This window comes from Rhopilema esculentum, chromosome 13 (genome assembly GCF_057945365.1).
Source record: "Rhopilema esculentum isolate cy_ngs chromosome 13, ASM5794536v1, whole genome shotgun sequence".
NCBI lineage: Eukaryota > Metazoa > Cnidaria > Scyphozoa > Rhizostomeae > Rhizostomatidae > Rhopilema > Rhopilema esculentum.
Window position 1 is genome coordinate 4,143,369 of NC_142827.1, and position 27,975 is coordinate 4,171,343.

General features: G+C 35.2%; 2 protein-coding genes across 2 annotated transcripts; one reads left to right on the plus strand and one right to left on the minus strand.

Annotated features, from left to right (window-relative positions):
- Positions 1 to 852: 852 nt before the first annotated feature.
- On the plus strand, positions 853 to 24,683 carry LOC135691569 (H(+)/Cl(-) exchange transporter 7). The gene is made up of 24 exons (XM_065209456.1): positions 853 to 1,007; positions 2,834 to 3,028; positions 3,545 to 3,643; positions 5,313 to 5,378; positions 5,700 to 5,765; positions 6,177 to 6,309; positions 6,996 to 7,105; positions 8,178 to 8,258; positions 8,782 to 9,022; positions 10,058 to 10,233; positions 10,946 to 10,997; positions 11,556 to 11,616; positions 11,780 to 11,918; positions 12,777 to 12,870; positions 13,495 to 13,716; positions 14,186 to 14,313; positions 14,983 to 15,068; positions 16,732 to 16,777; positions 17,758 to 17,841; positions 18,190 to 18,267; positions 18,583 to 18,669; positions 20,031 to 20,114; positions 21,716 to 21,796; positions 23,398 to 24,683. The coding sequence occupies exons 2-24, from the start codon at positions 2,918 to 2,920 to the stop codon at positions 23,500 to 23,502; spliced, it is 2,430 nt and encodes an 809-aa protein (XP_065065528.1). The 5' UTR covers positions 853 to 1,007; positions 2,834 to 2,917; the 3' UTR covers positions 23,503 to 24,683.
- Positions 24,391 to 27,966, minus strand: LOC135691573 (uncharacterized). Its single transcript, XM_065209461.1, has 3 exons — positions 27,696 to 27,966; positions 27,131 to 27,243; positions 24,391 to 26,141 (listed from the first exon to the last, which is right to left on the minus strand). Exons 1-3 carry the CDS (start codon positions 27,949 to 27,951, stop codon positions 25,053 to 25,055), a joined length of 1,458 nt encoding a protein of 485 aa, XP_065065533.1. The 5' UTR covers positions 27,952 to 27,966; the 3' UTR covers positions 24,391 to 25,052.
- Between the last annotated feature and the right edge of the window lie 9 nt (positions 27,967 to 27,975).

Genomic DNA, 27,975 nt, shown 5'->3' on the forward strand with positions numbered 1-27,975 from the left:
CATCCATTTTTATAGCAAAAAAATATTTCCAAAGAAGCATTGTTTTGAAGCATTAGATTCAAGTTCGACTTATCGAACTTGGCCCCACCACCTTGATATTCGTGGCGTGGACCCTGAGCAACAGAGGCAAAGTACCTATTTGTAGATTATGGATGTGCCCTTTTTACTACACGTGCTCCCCACTTATGAAAAATGCTTCCTTCCTTTGGCTTTCGGTCTTCTCGATTTTAAAGATAAGAATATCTTCGAGGAAAGTCGTTCCACACTATATCTCTAGGTGTTTGACTGACTACCAGGACGAATTTCGCGCATCATATCAATGAACTGGCATTTGCTTTTCGCTTTGATGCTCTCGCCAAGTCCCGCAGCGGTAACAAAGGACCAAATTTTTGCAACTATTGCTTAGTTTTGGACCGACTAGGTGAAAACATAGAGAGTGGCATCGGGGGAGGGTTACTCCAATTATGGCAACAGGGGGGTCCAATTAGGGTCAACGAGGGCTAAAGCTAGAATGTTAAAAATTACCTTCAAATGGTAGTATTTTTTGACAATAACCCTCAAATGGTAGCATAAAGATGGAAATAATGTCATTGGTAGCTCTTTTACAAATTTCTTCGCCACTGACTGTTGTTGATTCAGGAAAGATAAGACCTTGTTCATTGTCTATAATAAATCGCAAGCTAAACTAAGTCATTATGTTATTTTCGAAACTGGGTCATTTGGTAAAACCCTCAAATCGGCTGGACACCCCTGTCAAGCCTTAATGGGAGTACCTCCCCCCTGGGGAGTGACACCTCCAGCACACCGACCCTAATTTGCGTCTCGGCACTGCACCCCGCCTAGGGCGAGGGCATGTTGCCAGTGGCATGTTGTATGCTGCAACGAAGGAGACAATAATCAACTTTCAAGTATATTTCTACGAAGTCGAGAAAATTGGAGCTGGGTTGTTGCCCGCCAGAGGAAGATCTCTTTGCTTACATATCATTCAAGCTGACAGATCCGTAAAGGTGACAATTGAATTTCACTCCTATTTACTTATGCAGTTATTCTTGTTGACATATTCATCGATTAATTGGCAAAAAATGAATAGCCAACCTTGACTGTGGCTAGGCCCAGTAGGAGCGCATCTCAGTTCCAGCAGGGCAATATTGTTAACTGTCGGAGTTTCCCCGAGGCCCCAGTTTGCGTTTTTGATTTCTAAGGTGAAGTAATATTTCCATATTTTCAGATGTACCTGAAACAAGAGTATGTTTGCAGCCATTTTCGCGGGGTCAAATTGTCGTCAATCAAACCCTGTCATTTATTCCGTGTGCGTGTTGTCCAATAAATAAACAAATATACTGCATGTGATGAACAAATGAATTTGGTACAACCACGTGTGTTTAGCAGTTTCTTGATCTTTCCTCTGTTTTTTTATATTTTGAATCAACTAGAAAAATCTTGAACAATTCACAAGCATCATGTGACACATGCTTTGCCTGGATCAAATTAATATTGTTGTAGGGAAAATACCTCTTGCAGCTATAAAGAGAGTTAATGGAGTTGACCGTACTATAGAGAGTTGAATAAGAAACCTATAAGGAAGATTTTTTATATTTAGTGCGTTTATTAGCTTATTGATCAAGTTATTAGTCAGGTCCAAAAAGGTTTTTCCAAAAACCTCGTTGCTTGCAAGAAATAAATGGCATATCTCCCTGCAATATTGTTAACATCTGCAGAATTTCATTTAGCGCTTTTGATTCCCAAAGTTTTTGATATTTGGTCCTTCTTTTTCATTGTAATGGACTTGCTATCATTTGTTGACATTTTGCACTTTTGATTAATTGTTTATATATTGCTGTTTATGTTAAAACTGCTTTAAAAGTTGGATAAGCTTTTCTTTAAAATTATTGTTTTCTAAAAGAAATTATTGCATTCTAAAAAGCCTACATGAGACTATTTGCAGGGACAATAGAGTCACAGTTTTTATGAATTTTTGTATTTCTGACTTACGTATATATAAAAACATAGGCAGGATTTAACGATATAACCTTGAATTTTAAATATAATTGTTTGTAAGAGGAACAACCCAATTATATTAACGGTGTTTCGAGCAAATGATCAAGCCTTTGAATGTTCCTAACCTTCACAACAGCAACAAGAAAGGAAAGAGAACTTTCAGGAAACTTATTTTATGATCTTAGACATTTCATGCAAAAGAAAAGAAAAAAAAACATTGAGAAATGAACATAAACAAAATGTGATGGTTTACTTAAACAATGCAGATTGTTTTATCATCAGAAACTATATAGGAATGAACCATTTCAAACCTCACAAGGCTTTACATGAGTTTTGGTAGGCCTGGCTGTTTGTATTTTGAAGATGAGCTGTGAATCGCTCGCCTTATTTGAGGCGAGATGTATCAAGGAAAAAAAATAAAATACATATAAAATGGCCTAGAATTTGAGCAAAATCAATACAGCATTAAAATAAAATCATGGATATAAAGTCCCCTTTAACCTCTGATGTTGATAATCCTGTTTGGGCCTCTTTTCAAGATACATATAAACAGAAACCTGCAAATGAATGGAACTTCATAAAGATAAATTTTTCCTCTGTGTTCAATTTTGAAGAGTGATTCACAGCTTCCCTCAGCTTCTGTGGGGAGTATGGAGGGGAGCCAGAGCTATTGCTTGCCTCAAATGGTAAGCTTTAGTTTTGGCTATTGCCCCAGTTTCTGACTGAGGCGTGTATTTAAGGTTAACTGAATGCATGTTCCTGGCAATTTTTTACATAAAAACTTAATTTTTGCATTGTATCTCATCATATTCATGTTAACATTTCTCATTTCTAGTTTACTTAATGGAAAATGAAGTGAATCACTAAGGTATATTTTGGATCAAGCAAAGAAAATTGGAGATAATCCAGCCATGTTGAAATGTCAAATGAAAATTTCCCTTTGAACCAATTGAGGTCAAGGTCACCTTCTGCACAAAGTATGTCTTCTGAAAGGACCCCACTGGTTGGCGCTAGAGCCCATAACAATGAGGTAAAGAGACTTTGAAACATTTATCCTTATTACTTACATGATAATTGAGTTTTTAGTCCTATTAGCCAGGCCTAAACAAGTTTGTGGTTATTGTCTTTATATTAAAGTGCTTTTTTGCTAAATTCTTAACTTCACCTTATCCAGACATTTATAAAATCAAACAAGAAGAGGCTTGTGAACTAGCAAAAGATAGACTTTCCTGGCAAGAACCTTTCAACCAAAAACTTGTGTTACACAAAGTAAATCTATTTGCAAAAAAGTGTTTTATAATATAATATTTAGATATAATATATCATCTGTCTCTCTCTTTAGAATCACAATAGATCTTTCATTGGCTTTTGCAATGTTTGTTTATAAGTAATTGATTATGTGAACTGGTTCCACTGCTTTAACAAACCAGTGCAGAAGTTACCCTGTTTCAGGTATATATTTTATATTCAGGTGTTATGATTCATTTCATGCAATTCTTGTTCTTATCTTGGGAATCCTTATATAGTTGTTCCTTTTTTTACACAGTCACGATCAAGCACCCCATATTCTGGTATTGCTAATGCTTCTTACTCGCTGAACAGGGACAAAACTGACACTGAATATAGTGGCTTGTCTGACATTGCTGTAAGTTTCCAATGATTTCCTACAGACAAAGCTTTTTTACATTTCTTGCAGTCAACATCTGATAATTCAACTTGTTGATGATTAATGTTTTTCGTAATAGGAAAATATGTTTTCTTCCCATTGTGATTCCATTGCAGACCAAATTTTGCTATTCTTAGCATTCAGGAAATAAAACAATGGTTAGTCCCCCCTGAAAGAATAATTTATCAGATGATGACTGTCTGTGATAACTAACATTTACTTAACAGAACCAATTTAAAGAAAAGCTGAAAGGAGGGACTTAGTGATTGATATCTGTATTTTTTATTCATTGATTGAGCCATCTTCATCATTCTTACCATCAATCATAATCAAGCACCAACTTCAACAACATGCACACTATGTTATACATTTTACATCTTCCTTCATTCAAAGCTAGCTCATGTCTTGATTTGTCTCTAGAATATCTGGGATAAAGTTTTGAAAAGTATTCCCCCACCTTGCAGCTTTTGAGAGTTTATTTTAGCTAGGAAGAAGTGAGCTCTTGTTTGTGTCTGACAGTTTTTGAATATCAGCTACAGCACCTTTGTAATAAATGTTTGGCTTAAAGATAAGTCTTGCTTGATTTGAGTGAGCAATATATTTTTTCAAAATCTACTTACAACTAAAAATACTTAAACATATGTGCCAGTCCTAATGGTGAAAGACACAGAGTCATCCAGTCTCCACTTTTAGTAACTTTAACGGTTTTCAAATAAAACTACATATGAACATAAAAAGTAAGCAAAAAAGAGGACAAATTTGTTCTGATCCTCTTCACAGAAAATTTTAAACATTTATCAGAATTTTTAACAAACAGGTGCTCTATTTTCTGTAATACCAATTCCCAATTTAGGTGTCAGTAACATACTGCCAGACATTTTTGATCAAGCTATTTTATGGCAGTTTATCCTGTAGAAAGATTTTTTATAAATAAGAGTTCAGAAGATCCTTAGATTAAACAAACCAGCTACTAAAATAAAATCGGGAGAAGCATTAAGAGTGTTGTTGGTGTACATTGTCTAATTTGTATGTAGGAACAAAATGATCACACTGAACTTCCAATGTATAACACATAACTACTATGGCGTAAAAATATGAATTTAAAAGCAAGAGCGCAAGGATGGAAACAAATTTTCTTGCTGGGACCCCTGTTGAACAAATATTTTCTGTGCCACAAAATAGTGTTATAGACAACTGCCATACATGATTTAAGCCTATTGAGCATTTGACTACTGTAAACAATATTACTTTCCTTTGACTTTTACAAAAATGCATTCTGCAGTAAGCTACTGCTGCTATATAGTATGTTGATTTGGTTTACAATGCTGCCAAATTGGTTATTTGACTGTGTTTCCCAATTCTCACTGATTCAACACATTAATAACCCAATTATGCAGCAACTTTTTACTTGATATCAGAAGTCTTTTAAGTTAAATACAAAACATCACACACCCATTCAAGATATTTCTACATTTTTTGATATTATGATTGGTTGATGCTATGTTCATTTTCTTTTTCTCATGTAAATTCTCCTTTTTGATTTTTTTTCTAGGGCTCAATATATTCTTCTACCAATGGTCTTTGGTCTTATACTTTTTCCATCCCTGCAAGAGCGGTGAGGCATTCTAATACATGTTTTTCTGTTTAGAATCATTTAGAAGTCTCTGGGAATGAAGAACAAGATCAAGAGCAAGTTATCTCAACAAAGTTTGAGGTATGAGGTTTCAACAACTCTGTTTTTAGTAATGGGAACTGTTGGGTTTTTTAATTATGAAAACAGTCGAGTTGCATGGAACAATTCCTTGCTGCTGATGACTGTGATCCGGCATTTGGAATTTGTTTATTTCACCTCAATTTATGTATAATATTAGAAAGGTGAAAGCTTTTCTAGTTAAACAACGTTTTGAAAAGACATCTTCTTGATCAAATCATTTAAAAAGACCTTCAATTTCAGATGTTGCAGTTGTATTTTTCCTTGACACAACCAAAAACGTCTCTATTAAATGTTGCTATTTATAATTTTGTTTTGTTTCAGAGTTTAGATTACGATGTCCCGGAAAGCACATTGATGAAAAAGGAAGAGAAATCAAAGAATCCGGAGGTACTTATATCGTGGTTGTCAGATAGCTAAATTTTTATCTTTAATTAGAGTTATTTGAAATCTACCACATTTGGGTTAGATAAGAAGGTCTGTTTTTACATCTGGTCCTGTTTAAATTTTGTTTGAATTTTTTCTTAAGATATTTCTTTTCACAGTTATGGATGAGTGGTAACTGTCAAAAAAATTACTTGCAAGATATTTCTTAAAAGATATATTATATGATAGTAAATTTTTAAGCACTCACTTTGGCAGGATGGTTTCTATCAAGCACCCTCTCAACCAAATAGCTTTCCCCCCCTGATCAGGTAGATAGAGACATTTTGTCCAGGTTTAAAATCCTATGCATTGAAAAAAACTTGTACCAACTTATCAACGCTTGAATTTAAAAGGGGTGTTTACATTCTCTTTCAGTATATGATAAAGATGAACCTTTATCGCTGGTTCATAATGTGCATGATTGGAGTCTTAACCGCGATGATAGCAGTTTCAATAGACATTTCAATCGAGAAGTTAGCTGACTGGAAGTACAGCCTCATCAAATTGTGTATCTTTTCAAGCTATCTTCCGTGTCGACAGCTGTTTAATCTACTTCATGTTTCCTTCTTGTGCATGAAAGGTCTCTACCTATGCAGAAACAATTTGTCTGCTTCTAAACATGCAAAATCATATGTTTAAATTGCCTGAGATATTATCAGTGAAAGAAATGAGATCTGCTAATGGATTACTGTTGCTTTGGCCTGGTTCATACGTGTTAGAATCATAGAGGTTAGAACCAAGGTAAGAAACAGTGAATTGATGGTGAAAAAGCACGTGCTTATGTGGCAATATACCACTGGATTTGCATCAGATTCGACTTTTTTGCATTTTTGGAATTATTTCGTGTTGTTCTTCAGGATATGGAGCCAGAATTCTAAAATTCTAACAATAGATTTTTGTGACATCATCACTGACGTTATCACAGGGAAACATTTGCTCCTGTTTTTCGAAACTCTAAAATAGATGTAGCGTAAAATAGAATAGGTTAATGCGATTTATGGATAAATAGAAAACTACTGAAGAGGTTCGATCAACAACGATTTTATGTATATATGTCCTGGCAGACCTTTTCAACAATTCTAGTTTTGCGTAGCTTTCCCAGGTTTCCTCCCCAGTTAAGGTTTTTTTCATATAAAAATATAATATTTACTACTTTCGTTGATGAATCCTGATTTACCTTGACGAATTATTTAGATCTCGACAAGTGCATGCGAGAGGGTTGCTTTGCTCTTCCGTATGCGCTGTGGGTCGGCATCGACATGGGCCTAGTTCTTATTGCCGCAGTATTGGTCGTTTATTTTGAGGTTTGTTTCAGCTTTTGCCTTCATAAATTTACCATTCTCCCTCTAGAATCTTTTATCATTTGTGTATTCCTGACATATTTTTCCATAATTGTATTTTTAATCCTCCACAACAGCCTTAAGCAGATTGATGAATTGCGGCAAGCAGCAATGTGATGCTTAAAATAATTTGTTCTGTCTGACACTCTGTAGAATACAGTTAATCTGCTTACAGAAGCACCTTGTGTTCGGAAATAAATTTCTGCCCGAAAATCCTAAGGCTTTATTTATAAAGATGCCTCATGAAACATCTTTTGTTACGAAGTATTGCCAGGCATTACAAACAAACTAAACTCATTACAAAAATGCACCTTTTGGATAAGAAGGTTATAAAAATGTTGACCCTGCAACTCCTGTATGCACTTTTAAAACGTGACCTAAAAAGAGTCTTACTTTTTAAAAACTAATTTCTCCTTTGCGCGTATTTACTGTATCAAACGTCAGAGTGATGATTGCAGTTGAAATACCTCTATATTATTTATTTCACTGTGTTTGAAATCCCATTGAAATATGTTAATTAGAAATGTTTCTAGACGTTAGGATAAAGACGATGATAAAGATGATTATTAAACTCACGCGATGTCTTATTGATTTCTTGTTTACCAAAGCCTTATGCTTTGTTTATCAAAGCACAGAAACTGTTCATTTTGGTTTTGATTGAGCTACTATACTTCCACCACGAATGTAATTGGACTGTTTCGAATTTATTTGCGAATGTGTTGTGAGAAAAGTTTATTTACAAATTTTAAAAGCAATTGGTATGAATTTCCTCCAAAATTTTCTTACACTCACAAGTGCAAAGCTTTTCGTAGTAGAGGAAACCGAGACAAATACAGATATATCTGTTCTCGTTACATCAGCAACGAAAACGAACCATTTTGCGATTTCTATAAGGTTTCCGGTATCAAGGCTTTGGAGTTATTCAATGCCGTCCTGTCACAAACACAAATTTTAGATTTCATAGTTTATTTGCTTCACAAAACCTTTGATGCATAAAATTTCGACTTTGTTAATTTTGTGTTGAATTTTTCTTCAGCCTGTTGCTGCTGGTAGTGGCATCCCGCAAATCAAATGTTACTTGAACGGCGTCAAAATACCTCACGTCGTGAGGATCAAGGTACTACTATTGTAAATAATGTTTTCAATGTTTTGAATTTCGAGAAGCAGAGATATTGTGTAACTAGGTAACTAGGTTATCTATGTTTCCAAGGATGTTTCGTCAGAGCCATTACGAGCAACGCAGCTACATGTGTAATAGCAATTTATAAACAAAGAAATATAATGTAGAATGAGGAAAGATGACATTGCTTTATTTTTAAAGAGTAGGTGACAGGTGACTGCCGTAAAGGCACAGGGAATGAAATAAGGTCAAGTCTTTTAGATTCTCGATTTTTTCTCTTGAATTTTATGTCCATTTTCCCGCAAGAGCTGGCCTAGTTTTGCCGCATTGATCTCTCTGTAGGATAACAGTTGATCATTTGAAAGTTAGGTGCCCTTTCTTAAACTTACGGTTGGCTATGGCGAAGAGAGGGCTCGAATTCCGAACCACTCGACTCCCAGTCCAGCGCTTTACCAACTTAGATTACGGCTATAAATTGTTTATAGTTAACTTTAATCTCTACAAACTCCATTTTTTCTAGACCCTAGTTGCCAAAGTAGTCGGAGTGGTGTTCTCCGTCGCTGGTGGCCTTGCATGTGGCAAAGAGGGCCCCATGATCCACTCTGGTGCCATTATTGCTGCGGGTGTGTCTCAAGGAAGATCGACTACATTCAACCGAGATTTCCACATCTTTGAAATGTTCCGCAGCGATCACGAGAAGAGGGACTTTGTTGCTGGTGGCGCTGCGGCTGGTGTCGCAGCTGCCTTCGGTTCTCCAGTTGGTAGGTTTTTAAACAGACGTAATCCCTGTTAGCTAGCAAGTGCCATATTTGTTGAATTGACAGCTTGCTTTACTTGCGGTATCACTTTTTTATGGCCCTATCTCGACTAACTTTCCAAAAATAGTTTTTTAATGGTATTCTACGTAGCTGGCTAAAAAAGATTAGGTATTTGAAATAAAAAGATAGTTACAGTACTGTTACAGTTTTACAGTTTTAAGGACCATTGTCAAGCTAGCCAAACACCAAATTTTCGAAGTAGTTTATACCTGCTATGAAGTAAGCAAATAAAAATGAAAAATTAAACTCCACAAGTTGATGTTTATTGTAGAAACTTTTTCATGGCAGACTAAGCTAAGAAAGTTATTTGCTTTCAAATCTGACGATTGTTTTTTAAAAGCAAGCTATGTGACTTTCGTGTTATCCCTAATGTAAAGACCTTGCATTTAAGTTTTATTTGAAGTTCTGAAAATATATAACTGACCGTCTTAAATTGCCTATAAGTTGAGCAGAGGGATCTTCCTATTTGTGAAACTTGATAACTTTCATTTTAAATGACTTTGAAAAAAGCAAACATTTAGTAAACTAAAGCTTTTCGTCTGACAATCTTCAGAGTTTAAAACGTCAGAACATAGAACTTTCATTTTGATGAAGTGAAATGATGTTACTTTTGTTTCTGCGACCGTTTTTTTCTATTTTTGATGATCCAGTCCCCCTTTTTTAACCAATCCTTAACATATTTTTTAAATCAAATCACAAATAAGTTGAATAGCTGTTTTGAAATTTTGGAATGTTATCATAAATGTCTTGAGGGACGTATTATGGTCAGCCATCTAAAAGGGGTCCAGCATTCATAAGAAAGTTGAGAGAAAATAGCTACAGAACTTCTCTTTGCTCCTCTCTTCCTCATACAAATAATACTGCTGTTGTAGCATTGGTACAGAATTATAGATCACAGCTTCTTTGTGAATTTTTTCTCAGATTTGTGATATATCCCCTCTCAAAGGCAAAATATTTATTAGATTTTTCGTTTGGCAGGTGGAGTGCTTTTCAGTTTGGAAGAAGGTGCAAGTTTTTGGAACCAGGCCCTGACATGGAGAATGTTTTTTGCCTCCATGGTTTCCACATTTACTCTCAACGTTCTGCTGTCTATCTACCATGGCCATCCAGGAGATCTTGGTTTTCCTGGTCTTATAAATTTTGGTGTCTTTAGCGTAAGTTAACAGTTTTTGTTGGTTACTAAGCTTTGACTGTTCTGTTGTGATATGCTCTAGCAAAGTTTTTCCCTAATGTAACGAGAAACATTGCATAGAAACAGCTGGAACATTTATTCATCAACTTTCTGGATTGGATTAATCCACCAAGCTTGATGGAAATATATTGACACAAGCAATGTGTTCAAGAGATTTTTTAGAGACTTAATCTCTTGTACATAAATCGAAATAGAAAAAGGAAAAGTTTATAAACCAGTCTACAGGATCTGATTTCCCTCCATAGTATGGAACGTTTAATCATAACAAAAGTACGAGAGAGTCTCTATCATGATGTGGATAGGAATACCCCAGTAGGAAATATGAGCCATTACAGATTATGTATGCTTTGGAAAAATCCATACAGAGGACGCCTCTGTTGGTTATAGGAACATTTCTGTTTTCCTGAGGTTCATAATTCTTCAGACTCAGGAAAGAAGTCCTGGTAAAAATTATTTGTTTGCTGTTTCAACGTGTCTGTTATTTGGATAAGTCTTTTGTGGACATTTTACTTATACAAATTGCGTAATTCTATCTTGGGAATATTTTTTCGAAATTTCATCATCTATTGTGTATACTACGAAAGTTTTAGTGCTTTTCCTATCTCAGAGATTTTATTATTTCTTAAAATGTATTTCTGTGACTAGTTTTTCACATAATGTTTATTTCTATACAGGGTGCCTATTATGGATACGAAATTCCATTATTCATGGTCATGGGGATAATAGGCAAGTCTTATTTCGTTTTTTCATTTATTTTTAGGTCAATCATAAATTATTTTTACGTCAAGTTGTCTTCTATATAATTGTCCTATACTGACTTTGTTCAAGAAAATAGCATTTTAGTGTCTTGCCTTTATATCACATTGCCTTGTGTGTATTGAAAAGTTTTCATTGAAGTCTAGTTTCTAGGCATGAACACCAATAACAAGTCCTTCACAAAACAAATCTCCCACTACTCCATTGTGCACAGAAACCGGTAACTTGGCTGTTTCCCAAGTATTAAAAACATACGTCTCATCAAAAGATATTTAAGCGCTTTTTAAACCTGAATAATTCTGCCTAGCGGAGGGCAGTGCTGTTTTGATTCAAAAACAATCAAGGAGCATTTCATCTACCCAAGCAGAATTTAATGGCTACGTTCAAGTCAGGTATAATTAACTGCGTAAGTCAAAAGTAAATCTTAACCCCGTCTATATGAAACTTCACCTCTATTTGTAACTAAGCTGTTTAAATCTGTTCTCTCATAGTCTGTAAGTAATTCAATTAATTTTTGTTTTGAATCAGGAGGCCTTCTTGGAGCCATTTTCAACGCAATAAATCACCATCTGTCGATATTCAGAACCAGGTTTGAATTCCTTTTTTCTCACAAATAATTTCTGAGTTACAATAAAGAATACATTGATTTTTGCTACAACCTTATCCCCACGTATGTTACAGCCTTATCCCCAAGCAACAGCCCTATGAGTCAGCCCTATATAACCCCTTTCTTTGCGTTTATTATCCGCCAGGTTCGTGAAGCAGAAGCCTCTACGTGTAATCGAGGCTATCATCGTTGGAATGATATCGTCAGTCGTCGCATTTAATTTGATTTACTTCAAGCCGGATTGTGCTCCAATCGGAACTGTTAATACTACAGAAGCACTACAGGTAAATAAGCATTCGTAAAAACCTTCTTATCAGAGTGTCAATATACTTTTTGATGTGATGTTTTTCGATTGCCCCAGAAACAAATAAACAATTTTTTACTTGTTGCAGTGGAAATGAGGCATAAGATGTCATGTTTTCATTCTTTGCTTCCTTATTGGGAAAAAGGAAATCGGGGTAAGGAAAATTAGGGGGGAAAATTTATTCACATCAACGCAAAAAGTTGTTAATTGCAAAAGCTCTGCACGTGCTAATGTTGATCAATATACAAGCATGTAAAACTGCTCGTTTTGGAGTCCCTGTAATATTTTTTATGTTCAATTACCAAGGAACATCATTTTTGACCTAATGCTGTGTAATCGAATGATAAAATTGTTTCCACAAGCTGACCTTATTAAGATGCATAAAAACAATGGCAAGGTTGCTGGCTTTTCTCAATCTCAAAGCAAGAACTTCTTAAGTAGAAATACAATGTCAAGTCAAAGAGAAGCTTAGTAACAGCGACTGAGAAGCATCTTGCCTTGATGACTTCATCATGAATTATAATCTGACTTGGCAAGAATGCTTTTCAAAATTCAGAGTCCATGAAATTGTCTGACCTTTGCTGTAGCTATAAGTTTAAGCTTTGAACCTATTTTCGAGAAACAAAGAAAGCAAGGTGTGTTTCGATTGGGTATCTCGATTTCTTTTGTTTTCATCTGCGTTCTCACAATTTTCAGCCATTTTGCCGCGTTTTTAGGCCGTATCAAAGTCCTCAGAACATCTCATTTCCAAAAATGACCCCGTATCAGTAATTTAGAAAAACAATGGATTGTTTTTAAAGACGACTGTAGTGAATGTTTAACTTGATTATCCTTCTAGTTTCTCTGCCAAGATGGCGAATCTAGCTCAATGGGGTCGCTAGCTTTCAGCACGCCAGAGCACTCAGTTAAAAGTCTGTTTCATTCTCCAAGAGGTTAGTAATAAGTCGACGAATGCATTTAAATCTGTACAGTTTGCAAGTTTTACACAACAACAAACCGCGGCTACAGTGCCTTCTAGGACAGTACATACAGTATTTTCAATTCAAGCCATTCATGGTTCCCATTAAATTTTATTAAATTGTTGCTTTGGTAAAACGAAGCAACAGCAATACAATCTAATGAAAGTAGATTTATAAGCAGATGCCTTGGGATGCATCAGATTCAAATCAAAATATGTCAGTCAAGCTAATCGTGCCCGATGAACAAAGATTCCACCTCAAGACCCGATTTGATCTTTGCATCTCAAGATGCTCCTTTATTTTGTTTTACGCATTTGCACATGGGAGAAGCTTATTTTCCCAGAATTCCGTGCGAGAATTTCCCGTCTGGGTGGCCTATATAGTCAGCCTTGTTTTGAACAGCCATTCTCGTCTTTTCGAACTAAGCATTGGTATCATCAAATAAATAACGATATCTTGCTATCACCGAAATGATGAGAAAACCACTCGGCTACTACCCCACTCTATATACCGATGTAACATGCCCTCCTTAACGTTTGTATTGAGTTACCTGTTATGTACGTGTTCTTATTTAATGACAGCAAACGTTTATTTTAGGGAACTACAACACCGTGACGGTTCTCTTGTTCGCTATTTGCTATTTCTTTCTCGCTACCTGGACATATGGATTGTATGTGCCAAGCGGGTTGTTTGTTCCTGTCATCCTTTGCGGGGCAGCTTGGGGAAGGATGTTTGGTGACTGTGTTTACAAAATATTCCCCCAAGGAAAGTGGTCAGAGCCGGGAATCTATGCGTTAATAGGGTCAGCATCCATGTTAGGTGAGGGCTTTGATTTTAATGTTTGATTCACATCCCTACACAGTTGATTCTCTATTAGATGCCCAACATGAAGTAAAATTTTTGGCACCGCAACACAGATTCCGTTTCTCAGCATTGAGAACCTATAAGAAAATGCTGAAAATCTGTACTTTCCATTTTATCATCTATTTTCTATTTACCGTTTGATTTTGTATATATATGTATTGACATTGCTTAAAATCTTTTAATAATACCAGTTTATGTTCGTTTGTAAGATTACGTCGTAGCGTGAGAGAGTGGGAATGTAGGGTGCCATAACCACCTATGTTTGGTCTAGCAGAAATTGTCTCTTAGTCGTCTTTTCCTTAAAAGGCCATCTCCATAACGCTCAAAATATCTACTTTAAGAAGAAAATAAGTCTAATGTTTGCTGATATCGTATCTTTGAGTATCAAGATGCCTGCATTTAATGCTAGCTGCTTTTTATGCAGGCGGTGTGATGCGGATGACCATCAGCCTTTGCGTTATTGTCATGGAAGCAACTGGTGACATCACCTATGGCCTCCCTCTGATGTTAGCTATCCTCATTGCCAAATGGGTTGGAGACTTTTTTAATGAGGTGAATTATAAGCTATTTGTTTCCTTTTGTATCAGTTTCATCTTTTTAAATTGCATCGTATCCCATTAGTTTTGCTCTATTTGGTTTAAATACTTAGTATGAACAATAATTAAAGTTTGGCTGAAGAAAAACCTTGGCTCCCTTGTTGGGATGAAAAAGAGAGTTAAAACGCAGACAGCGAAGACATATTTTATTTTCCTTGAGCAGAACATAAAGTATTATTCAAGATGAAATGCTTAAAACTTTTCGTTTTCCATTTGTCGCTGAAACAGTTCGACGTATTAGCTCTTTCAGAAAACATGAAACTTGATACCTTGATTTGTGATAAGGCCTCGGCCATCTTGCCAGACCCTTTCTGCTTAAGATTTGCATGTTTATTTAGCGTCTGTAACATAATAAATAATGGTAGGTCTTGTATGTCTAGATGAAAGGAAAACCTGATACTGCCTAAAGGTTTTTAATCCCTGTTATTATAAAAGATCCCTTCAAAGTTTCTCATACTTGTCGTGAAAGGAACTAAAAAGCATCCTCCAAAGCTTCTCATATCTCATACTTGTTGTGAAAGGAACTAAAAAGCATTATAATGGTTTGATTAAATATTTATTATTATTAATATTATTAAATCCACACATGTATGTCCAATTTACCAAAATGGGTTTTCCTTTCTAGGGTATTTATGATATTCATATAAAACTTGCTGGTGTCCCCTTTTTGGATTGGGAAACACCCCAGATGGCATCGCAGATTCCTATTCGGTGGGTCATTGCAATTCATTCTTAGTTATTGTGTTGTTCTCTGATAATGTTTTTGATCTCGGATTCTTCGAATATTCCTTTTCATATTGTTTCTAGGAGCTTTTAAATATCTTATTACACGACGATAAGTGATGTAACGATTCTGCAATAGTATTATAGAGTACCAAAGTGTGACGTCATCAAAAATCTTTTTTAGAATTTCTTAAGTTTGAGCAAATAATCTGAAAGAACAGCATAAAATACCTCTCAATATGCAAAATCAGTTAGATATGTTCAAAATTGGGCGAAATATGGCCAATGAAAGATTTTAAGTTTGCTAATAGATCACTGATGTTCTGGCCTGGTTCATAAAGTTAGGGAAAGTTACAGAAGTTTGATGGGGTAAAGTGCCTGTGCTCAAGTGGGCATTTCTCAGCCAATTCGTAATACCTTTAACTGATTTTGCAGATTTAGAGGTATTTCATGATGCTCTTCCAGGTTCCGGGATCAAAATTAAAAAATTCTAAAAAAGATTTTTATGACGTCATCACTTCGGTATTCTATATCTGGTCGTAAGTGGCTCGCGGCAGACAAAAATTACCCTTTATTTATCGTCAGTTTTCTTTATTAATGATACAACCATCTTTTGCTTTTCGAATCACTTTTGCAAATGTTCATGATCTTCCAAATTATCCACGTTCATGATTCACGAGTTTCAATTTAACAAAACAATGTTTAATCAGCAATTGGCTATATAATTCTCAAGAGGAGACTAACATTGTAGCCAGCGCGTTTCCCTCGAACCACATTTGTTGCCTTCTGTCTCCTTTTCAATGTTTTACCAAAGGAGTAGGCAATTGACAAGAGAATGTTGGTAAAAACGCGTACGTTGCCCATAGGATCAGAACTAATCGTCGCCAATCATTTTATTTTTAATGAAAAGGGGAAATGATTATTTTCCAACTAAGCCATTCAGTGACCTTTCCCAACCCCCGCAGAATGGACTCGTGGTCTAAAATAAAAATCTACGAAAATAATTTAACTTTTCAAAAGGTCTTCAATATAGTCTCGAACATAGTCTTCAATATAGTCTCATAAATTCTATTTCAAAATAAGCCAAGAATATGAAGTAGAATTCTAGTCTGGTGCAATTTTTGTCCTTAATTTTTGTCTAAACACCCACCGTTCTAAAAAGTTTATAAAATTGAAATGAAACGGTAATTTTGCTCAACGGACAAACATTGTAAGTGTGAGGGGTTGCAGTCAGACTCACCTAGTGGGACAAGAGGACAATTGCCTTGGTGCTACGGGACAATTTTCTCTGCAGTAAGGGGACAATTTCCCCTGCAGTAAGGGAACAATTTCCCCTGCGGTATGGGGGCCATTGCCCTGGGTCCTGGGCCCAACAGTTGGCCTGTAAAGAAATTGCAAGAAATTTTTTTTGTCATGTTAAACTATGATCAAAATTTTTATACAGAAAAGGAAAATACTGATATTCTCATCCGAGTGTAGTTTTTTCAGTCCCACAGAGAGAGTCCCGCAGAGGCGCCACTCTCGGATTTCAAAATATACAACAGAGTTGTCCAGGGGGCCCATTTAATCTTCTGGCAGACCTGGTTATAGCTATTGAGTTTGCTACCATTCTCTAAAGTTTCTTTAACATTTTGTGTTTTTATGTTTTCAGAGATGTAATGCGAAAGCCTGTTGTTTGCTTTCATACTGAAGAAAGGGTAAGTAGTATCAAGATTTTGCTGCTTTGTCAACCTTCAGATTTAGGTCCAAGCATTAATAATCTTGATTATTTAAATTTTTCGTGTTGCATTTTCCAATCATGAAGAATGGAAAAGAGTATAATTGCAAAGGACTTTGAAAGAGTTATAATTGAAGCTTGGAAATTTGTTTCCAGGCAAGGCTGTATTGTATTGAAGTTTTACAGTGGAATTGCTGTTGCTTTCGCCTTGTTCATAGATTTTAGAACGAAGGCCATGTTATAGTGATTTGGTGGGGAAAGAGCTTGTGGTCATGTGCTCATTTCTCAGTCAATTTGTAGCACATTTATCTGATTTTGCACATTTAGATTCTGCATATTTCACAATGCTCCTTCAGGATACGTGAATCCTTGTTTAAATATTTTCAAGGTAGATTTTATGTCTGTCATCAGTTCATATGGTTTGGCTGTCATCAGTTCTGAACTCGACTGAGGCATTGCTTTATTTTTTTATCAAATTGCTGTATTTCCATCTCGCTTTATTGTTAATAATAGCCGTACAAAGGCTTTTAAAAGAATTCTTCAAATATTTTCCTAAATTTGTCTATCTTTTTGTTCTTTTGAAGCTACTAGGTTTGAAATAACACCCTGTTACCTCCGAGAAACTTTATTGCTCGTTGCAATGATCAACGATATTTTTATCATTTGATTGTTTAATTGGTAAAAAAATATACATTTGCCCCCCTTGACTATCTGTGTTTGGATAAACACGTATCAAAATAGCTCTTTTCCTTCATAAATGACGGTTTCACGAACAAACATGTTTGATGTCTTGCATTTCTTTTAACTTATTCTCTATTTATAGTATCCACAGGGTAGTTTAATCCAATTAAACGCGTGGTATGTCAGGTAAATTTTAGTTAGAAATAATGACAGTTACCAGATGGTCAACTGGATTTTTCTTCCAAGAATTGAATAGCTTTGTCTTACTCTCACACTTAGGTCGGCCGCATTGTTGACGTGCTAAAGAACACTGCCTCGCATCATAATGGTTTCCCAGTGGTTGACAATGTTCCTCAAACGCAGGTTATTGTCCACAATTTATTAAATCATTTTATCATTTAGTATGCCATACATTCTAGCTCAAATTCTTAAAATTGAAGATATCATCCTAATAATCTCCATCATTCATCGTCATCAATTAATTACCAGCATTTCTTCGTTATCTTTAATGGTCACTATCAATCGTCAGTCATCCTCGTTACCATTATCATTATCGAGGTCCTTTATACAACCAATTTAAAAATAATGTACTGACCAACCCCGCATCTATATTAGCAATTTTTGCCAGTCACTAGAACGGGTTACAGTGCACAATTTCAAAATATAAAGCTGAGCATGAGTGTACAAGCATGAACTTTTCTTGATTCACAGGCAGGTGACAGGGCAACCTATGGTACATTCAGAGGCATCATTCTGAGGTCACAGCTCATTATTCTCTTGAAGCAAAAGGTGTGCATTTTCAAGCTATAACTAACAGCAACTGTAGCGCTATTTAAGCTTTTGAACGCTAGCTGTGAGTGAGTAAAAGGATGATTATAAAGATTTAGTGATATAAAGAATGTGGAAAGTGTAAATATGAATTATATATGCAAGATGAGTTAAGGCACACATAAAGTGGCATGATCCACAGAATGCTGTTTTGTGAATTTTGTACAATTAGTAGAATAATTTGTATATCATCGAATCGGTTTCTGGTTTTTTTAATCTTCATGTTTCAAAGCCTTTTCACTTGGATTTTTTATCAAAATTTTCTTGCTTGATTAGGTTTTCTATGAAAGAAGTCAACTACGGAGACACAAGCTGAAGTTAAAAGATTTCCGAGATGCGTACCCAAGGTTCCCTCCAATAAGAGTGAGTTGCTGCAACTATTCAGTTTTGAAAAGCACGATAAAATACCATCTTAAAGAGCCTCCGAAAGTGGTTTCAGTCACAAATTATTCTCCAAATAGTATTGTTTCCTTGACATTATCTTTTCTGGCCTCTTCTTAAGACCTTCCCTCTAACTTAAACTTAAACGGACCTCTTTCTGCCAAATAAGGATCTCAAGATAACTGGAATACACTCATTCGAGTAGAAAACGCTCTGTAAAGGAGTGCAGAACAGAACCAGTGGGTTGGATTCCTACCCTAGTCATGTCGCTCACTGACATTTTCTCTCAGTATATTTTCAGCTAAGGCTGAAAAATGTAAGCACCTTGAACTGATCAATTTTAGCTATTTAACTTAAATTTTGCCAGTCTGGTCGATTAACGCTAGTTTTTTGCAGTTTACACGATAACGCTAAACTGAAATAACGCCAGTTTCTTGCAGTTTACACGATCATTTTTTGTTGAAAATGATCCTCTTTTTCGGCCTTAATAACCGCTTAAACTTGCTTAGTATGTAGGTAGTGGCTTTGCCAAATGCAGAGGAGGTATATGGGGATTCTACACCTTGTCAAAAATGTTAGGATTATGCACATTTATTACACTTTTTGGATAGTTAAGACTTTGTCGAATAGACCGTCTCAACCATAGACCATATCGACTATTTCGACCTTCAGGGTGCAATGATGCAAGTGGGGCAAAAGCCGCAATAAATTCAACGATGGTCTATATCATCAAAATTTTTAATTCTTCTGAAGCTCAAACAAGGTCCATTGCTAGTCAATGAAGTTCAGATTTTCATTTTTTTAAGTATTTTCCTCTTTTCTAAGAAAGTTTTACGGCAAAAAATAAAGGACAGCTTTTATCTACCATGAATTTTTGCTAGTTTGTCCCATCTGAGCAATTTGAACTAGCTATAAAATAATTGAATTCTATCATGGCGTCACAAACTGTGCGATGGGTTTTTGTGCATTCTACACATAAAGACTGTCAGAAGACATCAGACTACTCTGATAATCAATCATATTTTGGAAGCTCAGCTGTCTATCCCTTAGTTACCTGCACACCATTTCTATTTATCATGCTTATTGTGGCTGAGCCATAACTAAAGTTGTCCTGAAGTTTAACAGGCGTTCTCGAAACTTCATTGTAAAATAGAAACTGCAGTTTTTTGTGAAGGCACGATCTAGTAAACTAATTTCTGGCTTTGAGCTATGAACATTTTATTGTACTCATCAAACCGAAAAGTCTGACATTTTCTAGACTGTAACATGTTTTCATATCTCTCTTAACATCTCTTATGGATCTCAATTTACTGTATTATATGTTTTATTTGATATAATTTCAGAATATTAATATATCACAAAGAGAAAGAGAGTGTTATATGGATCTGCGACCGTTCATGAATCCAGCTCCATACACTGTGATGGAGGTAAGCATGCAGTATCAGTTCTAAAGCATTAGTTATTTGTTTAGAATATCTTTTGCCAAGCTTTTTTTATAATATGCTTTAGCAGCAAGGCCAAAAGGAAGTTCTGTATAGGAGGAGACGTAGTGACACAAGTAGCGAATAATGGCACAAATTTTTTTGGGGGGTGATTACCCACTTTTGTCAAAACATGGCTGATCTTAAAATGGATAGCAATTTATTGTGATGGGGTTGGCTATATTCTTTTAACAATTCCCTCAGTTTGTTGAAGACTGAAACCACAATATGTTATTCAAGCTTGTCAAAAACCTTGCTTGGTGAAAACCTTCTGTAGACATTTGTTTCTTCTTCTAAACCGTAAGAATTTTTTAAATGCTTTGCTTTTTAAACAGATAAACCATAAGTGTTCCGATTTATGGTCGCATTTTTCACCAAATCAAGCTATGAAGCTATTAGCTATTTTCTATAAAAACTTATAGTGAAACAGTTTAAGTCAGTGCCTGTCCATAGGGCCATTTCACTTGACCCAAAACATTTTTAAACACCAATTGCCTTCATTTTTATATACCATTGAAGAGTGCACTTGGTTTATCAAAAAAATTTCCCAGAACAATCTTTTTCAGACTTTTCAGAACTTGATACTCGCTATGAAACTTTCCAGACCTTCTCGTTGCGAGCACACATCCTCTCAAAGTTTACCGAATAATTTTTGGGTTTTCCTATATCCATACTGAACTAAGAGTTTCCAGCTTGCAACACATGGTTATGACTTTATGTCTGGGAATCTTGCCACAGAACATCAACACACCTCTAGTCCCAACCCAGGCCCAGAATGTTTTCTTTTCTCCCAAAACTCTTCATGCTTTTCCACTTGTAAGTAACTACTGTTTGCTAACTGTTTCTGAAATTTGCTGTACAACAGCTATATCTTATAGTAAAGAAAAAAGTCTGTATATAAAAAAATTATCATCGCTGACACATTTAGGGGCAAGAAAACACAAAGGATGACACTATTTTGTAGCAATTCTGACTGAACTGTTTGGAAGGAGCCAAGACAAGTTCTGTGTGGCCCTTTTTATTTCAAGTCAATTTATTAATATTTTTTTTTCCTTTTTCGAGGCTCTTTGCTCTTGTTTATTTTATACAAACTATACTAGTGATAAAACGCATCCTATATAAAGGCTTGTTGAGACAGTAAGTCAGTCAGTTTGTACTTTGATAATCAAGAAGCGGACTTTTAGCAAAAAAACTTCATTCACAATGTCATGATCTTGCAGTAAAGATGCCAGGCTCTATCTCTGTCAGACAATAGTTCTGAGTCCTGGCTATCTGCCAATCAAGAATAATTAATTGCTAAATTGAAAGCAAACCAAAATTTTCTATATTTATATGGCAAGCAAATTTGTCCTTTATAATAAACCACAGAAAAAGAACAAAAGAAATTGGCATATGGAATATATATACACAATATATGTTTTTTTCTCACTGATTACCTCCTTTTTAATTCAGATTTCTTTGATTCAAATTGTTGAATTTGCATAATAATGATTCGCAAGAAGAGCTTGTTTTCGTTGTTTTGAAATTTTTTAATGTATTTTTTGCAGAATTCTTCATTGAACAGAGGATTTAAATTATTTAGAGCTCTCGGTTTGAGGCATTTGGTTGTAACTGATGAAAGTAATCAGGTAAATGTTCTGTTTCCTTTTAAGAATTTGTCCATGCAAGGGTGTCCAGTACATGTCTTTTTCAATAGTGTTCGAAAGACATCACTGTCTTGATATGCAGAGTGAAGAATTGCCTTGTACCAAAGTCACTGCAATCCATGTCTAAAAGACTGATCACAGACACAACTTACGAAAATCAGACTTTAAGCTACCAAAATATAAAAGAGGTCCAATTGGCTCCTTATTATTGCCCGCAACTCGCGCGCGATAGCGCGCGAGTGAAGGGCTTATAGTCTGCCCCGCGTATAAGTAGCATATGGAAGCTTCAGTTCATGTTGTCAGCACTTTTTCAGCAGATTTTGTCACTTTTCTGCTGCCATGACAACTGTCAATCAATTTCATTGTCAATCAATCGGCTTTGTCGAGGAGGTCGTTAACCGCCACCTCTTTGTGCGGAAGGGAATTATCTTCGGAGCGTTGCTCTGCCAAGACTCTGTTAAAGGCCTTCGGTTTTTTGGCACGAAAACGGTGCTGCATCACAGCTCTGTTCTCCGCAATGGATGGAAGTTTTGATTCGAAGTTTTGGGAATCAAAACCAGTCGAATGCCACACTTTTCTCCCAAAAACTCGAGACCGTACGAGCAAAAGTTATGATTGTTGGCACGAAAACGGTGCTGTATCACAGCTCTGTTCTCCGCAATGGATGGAAGTTTTGATTCGAAGTTTTGGGAATCAAAACCAGTCGAATGCCACACTTTTCTCCCAAAAACTCGAGACCGTACGAGCAAAAGTTATGATTGTCGTGATTATCGAAAAATAAATGTCAAACCCTCGAAAAACTTCATGATTTTCAAAAGGGCGTTGGACTTAAATCAAAGGCAAACTGAACACCAAAAATTCTTGATAAAAAGAATAGTTTAGCATCAACTAGAGCAGCTGTTTTTATAGAATTGTGAAAACCCAAGATGGTGTCTTCTTCGAATATCCTGACCTACATTTTCAAAACAATCATTATCAAGGAACTAATTGTTTGCGGGCAGTACTAGCAAGAGCTATTTCTAGTTAACTTTTTACTGCCACGTTCGTAGATAAAAAGTAATTTTAATGCTGAATTCAAGTTTATAAGAATATACATTAAGTACCAAAAATTTCAATGGAATTTATTTTTGGTGAAGCACAGCAACCGAATATTAATCCCACCCAATCATTTTGAAAAAGAAATTTTTTCTTACAGAGATTTTCAAATGCTAGAAAAGTCTCGTTTTCCACCAATGGACTTTCAAAATAACAAAAACAATTCTTCCTTGACATTGTTTTAGCATTACTATACATCCAGTACATATAAATTTCAAGTTTCTGGTTCCCTTTTTATCATCAACAAATAAGATATCTAGCTCATCTTCACTTTCTTCTCTTTCGCCTTCTATATTCAAGAAATTTGAGTTTTCTATGGGCTAAACGGCTTTTCTATTTAGCAATTAGGTACTTTTCTTTAAATCTGTTGGGGGTTCTTGGGATTTTAAAGTCTTGAGAAATTGCAGCCCATAGAACTGTTAGCTAAGGCATTAACATCAGTTATCATTCAAACAACTATTTGAATTTAATACCTGTTGTTTTCCTAGGTTGTTGGCATTGTCACTCGAAAAGATTTGGCTAAGTATAGAACGTGGGCACACAGGGGTCAAATGGAACTTAAAAAAGTTAAAGTTTTACAGCATTCTGATTAAGAGAGTAATTTTGTAGTTGAAAATGATTTTAAATTATTATTACCCTAATGCCGATGGGTAACTTTTTCTACTTTTATTTAGAAGGTTTAGAAATTCTTTTTAGATTTGCCCCGGAAAGAAAATTGGCAACAGATTCTTTGTCAAATATATATTTCTAGGGTTTGAAAACTACACAATATTTCTATAGTAAATTTTATTTTGAAATTGAATTTTTGTGCAGATAATAATCTTATTTTTATTTTTTTTCCAATTTTGCTGGATTAAAGGTTTAATTTGTAACATGGAACAGTTCACCTGCGCTCTTCACTAACCAATGTAAAAATAATTTTAAGGGCTGTTGCGTAACACTGTTTTGCAGTCGGCCCTTTTTCTGATGCTTTCTAGATAAATTTTCCTTATTTTACAAGATTTCAAACAGGGTATGTCTCCCAAACAGGACTAAAATTTTGAAGAAGGAAACAAAGTCAGTCGGAGCAAACAGCGGTGTTGTCATTCCACGATCCGCAGCTGAACGATTGTTCAATTTCAGTTATTTAATTGCACTGAAAATTGCCCCTTATGATAAAACATCTTTGCCCATGGTTAGTTTGTAGTACATCTATCATCTCCATTTTGACCAAGAACACTTAAAGTAGGATTATTCATACCACAATAACGATCAATATTTCAAGCAACTTCAGTAAGGTTACCCCATAGGTCAACAAAAATTATTTGGCCTAATACCATTTATTGTTATCCCATTCTTTCAGTTTTTGCTATGACCTTTGATATGCTGATGATATTAATAAATTATAGTACTAATGAGTACTATAGTTGATAAATTTCTACCTACTTTTGCCAGTTAGAATTTTTATCCCATTAGCAGAAATGCAGGAAAAAACTTAAGAAATTACACACAAATATATTCATATATTAAGTTCACTCTACATCCTGTATAATGTTAATACAGGTACTAAAAATTACTTTGATTATTATAACACTCACACACAACACACAACAGCAAAAATCTCAAAGTATGCAAAGGTTTAAGAAACTATTGTTTCTCCTTATTAAAGCATTCAATCTGAAGTAAGTTAATGTTGCAAAAGTTCTCATGTATATATTTAGTACTAATGAGTAATTTAGGCAAAATTGTATATTGAATTTCAATTAAGATCTTTTGATATGCTGATACTTGTGTTAGATTGTGTTGTTATAATGAATGCATACTCTTGCAGTTGTCTTGCTAGCAGTCTTAAATGAAAAAGCAATAAATATATATGAAAAAAATGTCATGACCTTGCAAATTCAGAAACTTTTTTAGTTTATAAAATGTAACTCAGTTTGTAATGCATGTTGTCAGTGGCATAAATATCAAAACTAAAAATTTATACATATTAAAATAAAAAGTGTGCATATTGTAACAATGTCTTGCACATTTGATAAGCAAGTGGACAGATAAATACCAAATGTTAAAAAACAGAGCATTCATGACATGAGGCCTAATCCATTGGAATGAATATTTTTGCAAGACTTGGTAAATGAGTGTTTCAATTGTTACTTTGGACTTATTATTCATTTGATGTTGTCTCTGGCTGAAAATCCTTTGACTCTTTTAGTTTTGCGAAAATTTCAACAAACAATTTTCGGAAATCAATGTGTTGCTCATGTCCTTGGTCGCTTCCAACACACACTGACTTTTCTTCACTGACATTCTCCTCATTCTCTTTTCGTTGGCCAAAATGCATATCTAAATTAGCAAAATCCCAAGACAATGTCTGAATAGCTCTCTGCACTTTCTCTGACCTCTTTAAACTACCAGGTGATGTTTCATGTTGATATTTCTTCAGCAAATTCTCATACTGCTTTACAAGACTGTGATACTGATTGTCCATCTCTGATAAAACTGACAGATCCCTTGATGGTTGGTTTATCTGTGTGACAGAAGATGACAAATACCTCTGTTTTGTCTCAAATAAATCTGTAGCTCCACAAAGCGGTGAATCATTCAAAACCTCATGTGAGAATGCTTTGCTTGATAAAGTCTTTTGAGTTTTGACATTTTTCTTGCTTTCTGTTGTCTTTAAATTATAACTTTGACTATATTTATCTGCAAGGAGCTTATACTTTTGTGCTTCTTCGCATACCACTTTCCACTCCTCGACCTCATTTTCAAGTAATAGCACTTGATGCTGTAACAGTTGATTTTCTGTTGAGATATCTTCAAGTTCTGCTTTCAGTTCTTCCTTTTCAATATTATCTATTCCTTGATGTACTCTGAAATCCTTTATTGTTTCTTGTAAATGTTCAATTTTCTCCTCCAATTCTAAAATCAATGAAAAACTAGACCTGTGCTCTTCATTTAAATTGGAGTCTTCTGTGGAATCTGATGACTGACCATTCACAGCAGTCTCTTTTCTTAATAGTTCATTCTTTTCTTCTTCTAAAGATTCAATTGTGCATTTGTATGTTTCACATTTCTTCTCAAGACTTTCAATTGTATCCCAAAATCTGTTGTTTTTATTGTTCAGGGTTTTATAATCAACCTGAAGTTGCATATATTTATCATTTAATTCTAAGATTTGATGCTCGTATTGCTCAGAAGCTTTGGCCTGATCTTCAATTGTTTCACGTAACAGTTCAACCTGGTTTTCCAAAAACTAGAAGATAAATTTGGAATATAGTGAGCGAAAGGTATGTTTTCCTACTTTGAAGAACCCTTATAAACTATATATTTTGCTCTTTGATACATTTCTTGTAAGTTAAATGCCATAAAAAATGTTTTGAGTGTCTGATAAATACACTCGTATACTAGTCTAGACTTAGAAGTATCCAAGAGGCTTTAGGAAACTGCGTCATTCCATTGAATTCTCTTTTCTGGTAGCCATTCAATTCAGTGTCATATTTTCTGGGTCACTGGGGGTTAACAGCCATGAAATAGGTGGATTGCAATCCAATTTACTGCAAAGGTACAAAACCTCTGGCTACAGAAAAAAATTGATCGCGTTGGGGGACATCACATCTTTTTCTAAACATTCATTAGAATAACAATTTTCTAAACTTCAAATATGTCATACACAGTTGGATCACACATTTAGTGCTGTTACAAACAGTAATTCTTAACAAATGAGTCAATTAACATTTCGGATTTGGCATCATCAGTTTTGCATCTCATTTTCTACAAACCAAGGTAAAAAATGAGCCTGAGATTTCAAATGATCATATTGAAACTAGTCTATACTAAAAACCTCATGCAGTTTGGATTGTTTGGTCACAATTTGAATGGAATTCGCTGTTGGTTTGAAATATTGCAGCAGCAAACTTTAGTGAAATGTAACAGAAAAGCAAAAAACAGCATAATTTGTGCCTGTCTGTCCAAACAATATGAAATTTTTGACACACAGTCTAATTTCAACATGAAGATTCAAATTCTATCATCCATTTTTGACAAATATGAAGATAAAAATTGAAAACATCTAAACTCAGTACAGAGATTGCTGAAACAAAATATCTTGCCAGCTTGGTTCACTTTTGAAGCAAACCTAGGATACTTATACCCTTTATGGAAATCTATCAATGCTGCATTTACCATTGAAGTCTACATTGAAGGGGAAAAATTACAATAAGTATGCAACGTAATGTTCCAAACCTGTGTTCTCAATAAATATTCTTCCTTGGATTCAAGTGTTGACCTGAACAAAAACTCAAGCTCCCTGTTCTTTTCAAGAAGTGCTTTTCCTATTTCAGCAGCAAGCTCCAAATCTACAATGAAGGATGGAAGGAAGAACTGTCATCTAAAAGTCTCTATCGATGTTCACGCCAACAACATAAGGTACTTAATAACACATAGATAAAAATTCTTATAATAATCTGGTTACATTATTAAAATACTTAATGAAAACTAGCAAATGATTAAGAAAATATCAAGAAATTTTTTACCATGTTTACCTGACAGGTGCTGTTAGTGTCTTTAGAAATAACTTTACAATACGTTGCAACCACAACTGGTCTGGTCTGGTTGGCCTCAGGGCAATTCGGTTGGAAAGTCAATACTGATCTGATTTTTAGAACTGCGGTTACCCCTTCTGTTTCATCAGTTCAGCTTTATGATTGTAATTATCTGTTTATGTTTGGTTGTACTTGCTTGAGGGCTGGTATAGGCTTATCAATGACAAGTAAATAATCAATCGACCTTAAAAAAAGCCGAGCCTTACCGAGATCGGTGATCTTTTCTCCCTTTTCAAAAATGTAAGTGTCACTCGATGTTTCATCTCCAGTATCTTTATTCTTCAGCTCATCGTGTATGAATACACGGGCCTCAACGTCACTCTTAAAATCCATTAAAAATTCTGTTTTCGTCCATCCCTTGGCATCTCCCCAATCCAACATTACCAGCTGTTCTCTTATTAGATCTCGGAGCTTAGTATCCCTGTTTGTGTTTACGTCACTATCGCCCACGCAGCGATTCATTCATCACTGTTCGGGTGATCATCA

What these genes read in the sequence shown, in the direction of transcription:
- LOC135691569 (XM_065209456.1), top strand. Translation starts at nt 2,918, where the DNA reads ATGTCAAATGAAAATTTCCCTTTGAACCAATTGAGGTCAAGGTCACCT. An exon ending in AGAAATCAAAGAATCCGGAG is followed by an intron (nt 5,766 to 6,176) that starts GTACTTATATCG and finishes ATTCTCTTTCAG; the next exon opens with TATATGATAAAGATGAACCT. An exon ending in TGCCTTCGGTTCTCCAGTTG is followed by an intron (nt 9,023 to 10,057) that starts GTAGGTTTTTAA and finishes TTCGTTTGGCAG; the next exon opens with GTGGAGTGCTTTTCAGTTTG.
- LOC135691573 (XM_065209461.1), bottom strand. Translation starts at nt 27,951, where the DNA reads ATGAATCGCTGCGTGGGCGATAGTGACGTAAACACAAACAGGGATACT. An exon ending in AGAAAAGATCACCGATCTCG is followed by an intron (nt 27,244 to 27,695) that starts GTAAGGCTCGGC and finishes CCTTCATTGTAG; the next exon opens with ATTTGGAGCTTGCTGCTGAA. An exon ending in AATATTTATTGAGAACACAG is followed by an intron (nt 26,142 to 27,130) that starts GTTTGGAACATT and finishes TTTATCTTCTAG; the next exon opens with TTTTTGGAAAACCAGGTTGA.